Below are 10,993 nucleotides of genomic sequence, written 5' to 3'. Positions count from 1 at the left end.
GCTTGTGGCAGTTGATGGCATGAGTTGCTTTGCCACGAGGCCTAGCAGACTGAAATATAACCAACGCCGAGAGGTAACTACTCGGGTGCATAGAAAGCATGGCAAGGAGTGGGTGAAGCCCGATGAACCTGGAAGTGGTCTCGCCAGCTTGCATGGAGAACACACGGAGTGGTTGGTGGCTCGAGTAAGAGAGAGAGATGCAGTGGGACTGGCGTCTGCAAAGGAGAGATAGAGAGAGATCAAGGGTGGCGGGTGGTTGTGTAGCTGCTGCAAGTCGGCAATAGATGATAGGGAAAAAGAGAGTGATATATATATATATATTAATGGTGGTTGGCAACAGGAGTCGAGAGAACTATCTGTGTGTGGGTGTGCCACCATTTGGCCAGAGAGAGAGATTGAAACTGTTGTGGTTGGCAGCTACGAAGAGGTGGTAGAGAGAGGATGATTGCAGGCCATGCCGCTATGGCCACAAAATGGGAAGTGATCCCTCATGCTGTCTTGATTGCTAGCGGTTGAATTCTACATAGCGATGGTTAGAAAGTAGGGGGTGAGAGCAAGACGAGCTGAGTCGTTGGTAGTTTTGGTCACGTGCCAGAAGAGAAGAAGTTGGTGCCGTTGGGAAAGAGTAGAGAGAGGGCGACAGAATGTTGCAGATTTGGTGCATGGAATTAGGTGATAAAAGTGGTAACGTTTGGTCGAGAGCTGCGTGCAAATCCTAAGGTTGTGTTGCGTCATTCTAATGGGGTGAGGTTAGGTAGATGGCTCATCGACAGGGGTTACAATAGGTTGACTACAGTCGCTTACGACACTAGGATGGTGCCACACGTTGTGTAGCAATGATAATCATGTGATAGTTAGCCTCTCATAAGCGTGTGGAGGACAATAAGTTGAAAACAATACTGCGTCCAATGTTGATCGTGGTTTCTGGGTGGTGGATGGTGGTTGCGTACCAATTGCAGAGAGGGTGGCATAGTGCATGCTCGACACAGCCGAGCTATAGAGGGCGACAAGGAAGAAAATGTTGGTTTTAAAGGAATGGTTTCTCACGAGTTAAACTCGTCTATTATCTGTTTGAGCATCAAGCTACACAAAGTTAATGCTTCTTCTTTGAGCCTTTTGAGCAGCAATCACCTTGCTTACTCCTACCGAAATCTATCTAGTGTTTCTTCTCACACACACATACATATCCGTATATCAGATTCAAGCGAATAATTTCCATAGTCGGATGTGATCGCTCTACTATATTAAAAGAGTTTATGCCAATACAATTGAAAATCAATTACTTTGTTTACAATTTTTACCCTTTGTAAGCATGTAAGATATCTTATATTTTTTTTTCCTTCTTATTCATGTTTACTTGTTAACATCACAAATTCTACAGGGGCTACTATTAATTATGTCTCAAAATAATAATCTTTTAAGTATGTTTTTTTTTTGAAAAAAACAATACACCGTGCAAGGAAAAAAAATTGAAATAAATTAACACTTAAGAAGAAATTGACTTAGCTCTTGCACTCAAAGCTCTCCATAGCTTAACTTATATTTGAAGGAATGTTCCCAGAGCTCTGATACCAGTGCTACAAACGGAAGGCGTGGTTGCCCTTCAAAATACGTAAATAACATGTTGCAATCCATGAAAGCACGAATCATCATACCTGGCACAAACCCATAGCGCGTATGCAACGCCGTACTCGAACAGATAGAGAGACATAGAGCGGTAGAGAGAGAAAAGAAGCCTGCAGGCGCACCTCCTAAAGTGGAGTGCTATGCCGGCACGGCGAGAGATAAGAGAAGAGGAGAGAAGAACAGACACGAGCACTGGGTGCAATCTCCCCCCGTGCAAGAGTGGCCATTTCCCTCTTGCACGCATTTAATTTATAGATTCTTGAATGGTCAAAGTGAGTACAGATTGGCCGGCCGGTCATAAATGGCCAAAGCTCATAAAGAGCACTTGAATAATCAAATATACATAAAATATAATATCCTTATGCATAATCTATTATCTGCTAATGCTTTTGCCACCTGTCAGCTGCAGTGAATGGATAAATATCAATTCCATAACAGATAGTGTGGTGGATCCAACATCTCAGTCTCCTAGGTCTTAGATTGGTATCAAAGATGAGGGAGGAGAGCTATGGAGGAGAGGGGAGGATGAACTTGCATGGTGGTTGCATGAGTCTCTCTCTTTGAATCTCTCTCTCTCTCTCTCTCTCTCTCTCTCTCTCTCTCTCTCTCTCTCTCTCTCTCTCTCTCTCTCTCTCTCTCTCTCTCTCGCAAGTTCCCATGGCGGGCTTGGGTTGGCATGGCCTCTTGGTTCAAAGAGAAAGGAACGGTAGACAACAAGGTGGGAAACAACCCTTTTTCGGATCAACCTGCACAAAAATCACCATGGAAGGGCTTGATGGGTTCATGTTGACAAGAGGAGCCAAACACATCACTGTGCAGCCTGCAAATGAGAGCTGCCAGGGGATTTATCAAGAGCTGAAGCTCTACGCAACGTCGTTGCCGCCATAGCCAGTATGCAGAACGAGTTCACATAGTTTTTTTTAATGAAATTCACATGCGCCCTAAGGGTGCCCTAAGACCACCCTAAGGGGCCTATCCTACATCAGTAAAAGTTGCTCATGGAAAGCATGTAGGATGCATCAATTCAAAGACTGTAAAACCTTGTTTGTGGCAAATTTTTCAATAACTCCTCATAGCTAGGCATGATGCCCTTGAAGTGTCAATCCTTGATGCTTCACCACTTTGGAAATTGAGCGGATCAATTCTCACCTTCTTGGATTACCCTATGGTCTAAGGCTTTGGATACAAGAAATCCTGGACAAGGGAGAAGTGCATCAAAAGAGTCTATGAAGGGCAAGACATATCCGTCAAGGGTGCAACATGCAAGGCATGTGACAAACTACAGCAACACATTTGTAATTGCAAAACTTTCATGCATATGATGCATGTCTTGGTTATCAATTTGACGAGTGCTTCAAATCTGATGGAGATGGCGATATAGACATTTTTGATGGGCAATAAGTACAATAAACTTGAAATTAATGCTTGTCATTCATTTAAATTTTGCAATAGTTTTTGCATTAGTGAAAACAAGCTTCGAGACCATTGCTTATGGTGGAAGTGGAGCTTGTTCCAAGGGATGTTTGTGAAGGACAAATGTCAAGGTGTAAGTATGACCGACAATAAGTGCAAACAAGGTTGTTTAGTAGTACATGCAAATACATGAAAGGCATGTGGCTTGAACGGTAAACCTGTGTGACTGTATGGTCAAAGTACTCGGCAAGGCCGACCATTAACTACAATTTCAAGAAGCTGTCAAGCAAGTTTTTTTCCCATGACGCACTGACAACGATATGATCCACCCCGTGTCTACAATCATGATCCGATGATTTTTTACAGCTACTTGACAACAAGTGTATATGGTACAATATTGAGCAGATACAAGATGCATAACTTGTAAGTATTGTTCTCCTTCTCCAAAAGATCTACAATTAGACAAGGTATTATAATGGTCAATTTTTTTGTGAATGATTGACAAGGTCTACTTTCTTTTGCTATGACATCTGTCTACAAGAAAGAGTATCTATAGCTATGATCAATGGTAGCATCCAAAGTGGGGCTACTAAAATGTATCATGCAAAGACAAGACTTCCCACATATGCTATGAGCATACAAACTTGGGAGGGGACTTAACAAGTGTCTGCATGTTATTTCATTATGTGCCAAGACGGCGTATATAGTGCATAGGACAACCCTCTCTCGCACAACAAATATGGCTATGAGCCATATTTAAGCGAGTTTTTATTTCAAAAACTCAAGACAACTGGCTAGAACAAGGAAACCAGGTTAGACAATTTCATTTTTCTTTTTTTTTCTACGTTTTAACTTTTAAAAAGATTGCCTATTGTATAAAGCAAAGTGCTTTGACAACATTTATGAGAAGCAAGGCTTCTAACCCGTGCCAAGATCCTGCCTTTGACTTCAAATCAACAACATTGGCACACAATTATGGGCATTCAAAACGTGCGGATATATGCTCACAATTTATGTATGACAACGACAAATCGTAATGTATCCATGCCCGATTGTGTAAGGCACTTCTGGTATCAGCTCAATTTGTAGGGCCTTCAATGTCTCCAAGGGCTTACACGGTTGCGTGCATGGCATGCCAGTGAGATTGACATAATTCCATCTCATCACTATTTATGCTTCCACTATAATACTAGCTAGTTTCTCAAGAACAGGGTATGTTATTGATGTCTTGAAACATTTTTTATGTTTATGTAGAGACAAAGTGCCATATTTAAGTCACCATGGTACAATCACAACCAAATACAAGGTAGGTGGGATAAAATGTGATTTATGGTACCTCTATCTACGAGAGCGTTGAACAAGCACACTGTTGTACGCTTATATGATAAGCTACCACACAGCTATGCCTATACAGAGGCATATGCAGAGGGCATAAAATACAGTAGAATAAGGGATTTTTCTCAGTCCAACATTCTCTCTCTCTCTCTCTCTCTCTCTCTCTCTCTCTCTCTCTCTCTCTCTCTCTCCTTCCTAATTCTCTACAGGAAAGGTGAATTTAAGCATGATTTTACTAAAAAATTTCCATGTCAATATAAGAACAAGAAGAGCTAAGAGACATCTATTTTTGAAGGGCTAAGAGCCACTTATTTTGAAATGGCTAAGAGCCATCTGGTTGTAATCCATCAGTGATTGCTTTCAAAATCAAACAATTTTCTATCCAGTTGAGTACCCATTGATTCTAATGGACAAGCAAGAGTCTTGCCATTAGCATTTTTTTGGGCATGATTTTAGCACTACACACTTTAAGTGTGAAGATCAAGTTGAGTTTTTGAACGTTGGAAAGGGGGGAATGGAAAAACCACCAGCACATAAACTCGATGCCTCTCTGTAGCCCAGTGATCTCACAGCACCCCTATCCCCTAGCAAACACACACCACGATACGCAATCTGCAAACAGCTATTGTCCAAGCCCGAGCCCAATCATTCCTAATTGCAAACACTCGATCACAAAGCACGCAATCTATTATCTCGACCTTTGAGCATAACACCATTTAATCATATATAAGCAATTTCGGCGCCCTCAAATATCCCAAGATTATTGACATACTCAAGTTTGCTCTCAAGCTTTCATCCTCACGGCATAAACCACGCATTCACTCGCACAAGAATCAACCACATACACAACACACCCGCACAAACTTGAGAGGAAGAGAGAGCTCGGAGATAGTGAATTGAATACCAAAGAGATAATGGCTATAGTCGCGGTGATTTGGCTAACCATGAACGAAATGTATACAATGTCTGGTGCTTTTCTCTCCCCTCGGCCAGATGGTAGCCATGCCGTCTGTAGAGCATCCCAATAGCGCCATCCTGTCCCTCGCTCTGATCACGGACCCCTGGCCTGCAATGTTCTTGGCCATGATCCCCTCTTCTTCACATGCCGGCCCCCCAGCCCCTGGCGGCCTCCTCTGAGTCCTGCAACACGCTCTTTCATGCAGTCGGCAACTCGCCCTCTCTGGTTTGGCATGCCCCCTTCAGTGCTCACGCCCTGCTCTTCCTATGCAGCTCCTCGTCGACTGCAGCCCTCAACACCTCTGGCGGCCAACTTCCTGGCATGCCACCCCGTGGCTCTCACTTCACTGTAGCGCTGCCCTATAGATAAATATGGATAACCCCTCCTTCCTGTCTGCCGCCGGCCACCCCACCCTCCTGCGCCTTCTCCTGAATATGGCCAGCCTGGCGGGTCCCCTTGATGCAGTTCCCCCCGGCAGCCATATCCTCTCTCCACGTCTCCCTCAGTTCTCTGCCCCTCATGGACGCCCAAGTGGCGTCTTCCTCTCCTCATGCAATCTCCACCTGTCGACCTTCCCTCCCGCGCTGCTCGTCGACTGCATCAAGTGCCATTTGTTTTTTTTATTTTTATTAAGAGCTTTAAAAAGCTTTTGGGCTTGGCCCCCTTGCACACGCCATAATCGCCGATGGTCGAAAACCTTCATCAAATATAAAATAACCTCGCTGAGTTCCTGGTCGCCTCTTTTAAAGTTCTACCCTGCATGAGGCTTTATAAAAAGAGCATTTCTCATGGCGCCGATGAATCCAAGACCGCAACCTGATATAACTCGTTCTTTTAACATCCCGACCAATATGGTGAAAATCCATCCTCGCTCTCTTAGAAGCCATATTTGGCATACGCATCCTGATGGTGCCTACTCGAATCTGCATCTAGCACATGGCCAAGCATTCTGACACCGTCCTGCATACTGCCATGTACCTGATGTTAGCACTTTCCTAGGTCGACATTTTCTTGGTGTACCAACGTCTTAAACTCTACCAAGGTGTATAGATGAAGCCAACATTTCAGACAGCACGTCTTAAACTCTACCTGCGTCGATGAAGGCGAGGATCCAAGTGGCGATCCTTTGCTATGAGGGAGCTGGAACAACGTGTGAGGTGAGAGGGGTGCTCGCTATTTCTTTCAAAGCAAATGATCGTACGCAGGCTCTCATGTTAGAATAGTGGTCCAGGAGGCGGCTGCGGCGTGCATGCTGTTCAAGCCACACAGGCAAGACCATGGAGTCCAGCCCCTTTGAAGAGTTTGGGAGTAGTGGAATTATAGTCATCTGCAGGAAGAAGATGATTTGCCATGATAGTAGTTGTGCAGAGATGGCGGAGCCTGTGTGTGTGTGTGTTTTTTCAAAGCATGGAAGATGTGGGTGTGCTGTAGGACAGCCCAGGCGGGCGTCGTACACGATTAGACAGCAGGTTGCTGCAAAACAACTTGGCAAAGAAAGGGAGGATGCAGCCTGGGTCGTGCAAGACAAAGCATTAGGAGGAGCCAAGAGAGGATCTCAAAAGATGCACGTTAATAAGTGTATATAGAGCAAGTAGGGTAGGGTAGCCCAATTTTGGATTCATTAGTTTTGAGGGAATCCAAGGAGATACCTTTGCTTCAAGGGACTAAAGTAAAAGTTAAATGTTTTAGAGCCAAGTGGAAGAAGGAGAAGAAGAGAGTTTTAACGTCGTAGGAAACTATGCCCTGCCAATTTTGCTTTCGGGTTGATTTGAGGGAATCTTAAGAAATGCTAGTGTGGCTTTGAGGGAAAAAGGAAGAGGAATGGCACGTGGAGAGAGAGGGGGGGGGAGAGAAAGAGAGAGAGGGATATGCCAACTGTCTAGATTCCATGAAGCCTACATAACCAATCAAATTCTAGTTTTATCATCTTGTAGTGATAGACTCACTTTGATAGACAGTGAGTCTATCAATACAAGATGTAAGGAAAAAGGAAAACGTACAAAATCTTCTCTCTCTCTCTCTCTCTCTCTCTCTCACACACACACACACACACACATACAGTGGGTGGTGGATATTTCTGCAGGGTGATGAAATGAGACTGCGAGTAGGTGGCTTGCGATGGTCTAGCTTAGCACATCGAAGGAATCCTGCTATAGACGAGCAATTATACATTGTATAATTGCTAATCTGTAGGGGATGGTGAGGGTAACTCTTGAGTTGAGAAACAGTTTGTATGCACGTGTCTAGTAGAGGACGCTCGCAGCGGGGCAAGAGAAAGGGGGCGAGAGAAGGGGTGCTGTGCAGAAGTTGCTATAGGGACAGGGCGATGACATTTGGTTTGGCAATGGTGGGCACATGCAGATCGCCTTTGACGCCATGTGTCATCATTATGAGGCAAGAGGGGAGGCGTTTTACTGTGCAGTGGCAAGCCGGGTCGCAACTGGAGGGGGGAGAGAGAGATTCAGATCCGCAGAGCGGAAGGAGCAGGTCGGTTCTGTGCAGGGATGAGCCTTCTCTTTTTCTTTAAAATTCCAAGATTCCTCAGAAATCTCAAGAACAAATTAAATAAGTTCTCATTCTCGACTCTTTCAGGTGAAAAACCAAAGAGATGACGCAAGCGAGAGAGAGAGAGAGAGAGAGAGAGAGAGAGAGTATCTCTTGCAGGTGCTCGGGCGTGTGTGTCCGCTTTGTCCATAGGTGTTGCAGGCTGATGCTATACATGATCTGTACTTGATGCCCTGCAGCTCTTCGTCTCTGTTGGCAGGTCTCTCTCTCTCTCTATCTTGCTTTCTCATTGGATAAATCTTTGAGGCCTCTTCTCATCTGTGCATCCTACGCAAATCTCTCTCTCTCTCTCTCTCTCTCTCTCGTGACAGAATGGAGGCAGCACAGCCGATGTGTCTCTTTGCGGATGAGCAGCTGACGTGTCTCTTTGCGGGCACACTGCAGGAGAGGCTCAAAGAGAGAAACAAGGGAGGATGTTGTGGCAGATGCAGCCATGGACCTCGCCACGACGACAGCAGCAACAGGGTAGCGGTTAATTCATAGGGAAAAGGAAGGAGGAATTTAAAGAGATTCCATCTAATATGCTTGTACCACTTGCAAATTTGTTTTTGAAAACTCACTCGGAGGTTCTTTTAAAAAAACACATTGAAGAGTAAAAACGGTAAAAACAAACACTGCTTCGGTCTCTCTCTCTCTCTCTCCTTCCTTCCTTCCTTCCCCTCCCTTGCAGACGATGCAGGCAACGGCAGGTCTGAGCTTGTCGCGTTCAGTGCACGGACGTCCCTCTAATCCCTCTCTCTTGCTTAGCCTATCTCTCTCCCCATCCAACTAACTCTGGTCCTGCGGTGGTGTGGTGCCTTTACCAAGGGTGTCCATGGCCAACTTGCATCATACTCTGTGTGTGTGTGTGTGTGTGTGCGTGCGCGCGCGCGCGTCCTGTGGAGAGCTTCAATCTCTCTCTCTCTCTCTCTCTCTCTCTCTCTCTCTCTCTCTCTCTACGTTGCTTACCCTTAGAAAACGTTATTGGATGGTTGGAAGCATATTAAAAATAATAGAGGAAATAAATGGTGACTTCAGTAGATGAGATAGAGAGAGTGTTAAAACAAGGTGAGAAATTACGAGGGCCTGCAGGAGTAAGTTAAGATACACAGGTGCGGAGGGTGAGAACTCGCAGGACAACAGTGGATAGGAACCTCCACATGAGGTTTAGACAAGACCTACTGGGGCCTTCCATCTGCTTATTACCGATTACCTGTTGCTTTGTTCCTCTTGCCGCCATTTGTATCATGCATCTGGAGCTAGCTGCCCGCTGCTATCTCTTTCTGACAAAAGCCTCCTCGCATTTAATTTATTCTCTCTACCCATACCCAAGCAATTCCTTCATTCGTAGCCCTCTCAGTGCCTCATGACCACGTCGGGTACAACGTCAGCAGAAGACTCGAAGAGTCGCATAGGACTCTAAGGTAGAATTTTGCACGTAACTCTATTATCCAAGTAGAATTCTGCACGCAACTCCAGGCTTTCCGCACAGGCATGCTTTCACATCGTCGTGACTCTTGCATCACGTGCTATGCAAAACTACTGGCCATCCATGTGGACGCCATCCGTGAAAGTACGTCCAAACAAGCCCAACATTAAGGCCTTTTCTTATGCAGGCCAAAAATAAGAACTCGCAGGACAACAGTGGGTAGGAACCTCCACATGAGGTTTAGACAAGACCTGCTGGGGCCTTTCATCTGCTTATTACCGATTACCTGTTCCTTTGTCCCTCCTGCCGCCATTTGTATCATGCATGTGGAGCTAGCTGCCCGCTACTATCTCTTTCCGACAAAAGCCTCCTCGCATTTAATTTATTCTCTCTACCCATACCCAAGCAATTCCTTCATTTGTAGCCCTCTCAGTGCCTCATGACCACGTCGAGTACAACGTTAGCAGAAGACTCGAAGAGTCGCATAGGACTCTAAGGCAGAATTTTGCACGCAACTCTATTATCCAAGTAGAATTCTGCACGCAACTCCAAGCTTTCCGCACAGGCACGCTTTCACATCGTCGTGACTCTTGCATCGCTTTCTATGCAAAACTACTGGCCATCCATGTGGACGCCATCCGTGAAAATACGTCCAAACAAGCCCAACATTAAGGCCTTTTCTTAGCAGGCCAAAAATAAGAACTCCCCAAAAGAATTTACGCCGCGCAGATCCCTTGAGGAAGTTTACTTTTAAAACACACTCTCTCTTTTTTTTTTTCTTCTTTTTCACCATCAACGCGGGGAAGGAAATAGGGAAAAACTATACACATATCATGTATTTACAACTGTACATTGCTGCTCATTACACCCTCGAGGGACAACTGTGAGAACCACCCCCCCAATAGGGAAGGAGAATACACCCAAGAGAACGTTAACTTGTGAGCCTCGAACCTCAACCTTGGGGTTACATGTCAAAGGACTCACCACCTGACCTACGTTTCTTGGGTACACTCTCTCTTTTGGAATAGGCTTTTGATTTTACAATTCAATGTGTTTTTTTTTTAAAGAACCTCCCAGTGAGTTTGCAAAAACAAATTTGCAAGTGGTGCAAGCATATAACGCCACAATTTTGCGTTCAATTGTATTAAAGGATGTCTTAGAAGATCCTTCGTTGGGAGGGTTTAAGAAAAGTTGGACTTTCTTTGGGGGAGAAAGGGGTAAGAGGTAAATTTGTAAATGTCTAGGTGTCCTTGATACTGTGAATCCGTGAGTGCTGATCCGGCACACGGGAGAAGGCGACCACGAGCATCGATGAGCAAGTGAGAGCATGTGCAGTGCAGGAGGTGTGTCGAGACAAAGGCAAAGAGAGAGCGAGGAGGAGGGGTAGTCTAGGGGGGCCATGGCTCGCGACGAGCAGGGAACATCAAAGGTAGATTGGGTTGCACATAATGGGAACTGTAGCTTAGGCGGACATAATGGGAACTGTAGCTTATGCGGCAGTGTGCAAGCATGCAAGACACGACATTTGGTGGACGAGGTTCGTAGTCTTGCAACAATGCACGAGTGTCGAGTTGTAGGTAAGCTATGTACGTTGCCAGTGTAAGATCCATTCTCACAATAATTCCCACATTGTGACTTACTTCAACATCATGAGCTTCTGTGAGGGAGGCATCGCATACCTAGCTAGG

The 10,993-nt window shown here is 45.2% G+C and overlaps 1 protein-coding gene across 2 annotated transcripts; it reads left to right on the top strand.

Annotated features, from left to right (window-relative positions):
• Positions 1-7,327: 7,327 nt before the first annotated feature.
• LOC147419415 (uncharacterized) lies at positions 7,328-8,644 on the top strand. 2 transcript variants are annotated; one of them, XM_086505601.1, is made up of 4 exons: positions 7,328-7,819; positions 7,997-8,006; positions 8,077-8,096; positions 8,209-8,644. In XM_086505601.1, the coding sequence occupies exons 1-4, from the start codon at positions 7,566-7,568 to the stop codon at positions 8,378-8,380; spliced, it is 456 nt and encodes a 151-aa protein (XP_086361727.1). In that variant the 5' UTR covers positions 7,328-7,565; the 3' UTR covers positions 8,381-8,644. The 2 variants fall into 2 exon arrangements, 1 of the variants encoding a protein (XP_086361727.1); XR_015187120.1 differs by lacking the exon at positions 7,328-7,819 and having other exon boundaries at positions 7,861-8,096; positions 8,282-8,329.
• The last annotated feature ends 2,349 nt before the right edge of the window (positions 8,645-10,993 follow it).

The sequence above is a fragment of the Adiantum capillus-veneris genome, chromosome 29 (assembly GCF_014529385.1).
Source record: "Adiantum capillus-veneris isolate H3 chromosome 29, ASM1452938v2, whole genome shotgun sequence".
In the NCBI taxonomy this organism is placed as follows: domain Eukaryota; kingdom Viridiplantae; phylum Streptophyta; class Polypodiopsida; order Polypodiales; family Pteridaceae; genus Adiantum; species Adiantum capillus-veneris.
This window is presented reverse-complemented; position numbering and strand designations above follow the sequence as displayed.

What these genes read in the sequence shown, in the direction of transcription:
- LOC147419415 (XM_086505601.1), top strand. Translation starts at nt 7,566, where the DNA reads ATGCACGTGTCTAGTAGAGGACGCTCGCAGCGGGGCAAGAGAAAGGGG. An exon ending in CTCTTCGTCTCTGTTGGCAG is followed by an intron (nt 8,097 to 8,208) that starts GTCTCTCTCTCT and finishes CTCTCGTGACAG; the next exon opens with AATGGAGGCAGCACAGCCGA.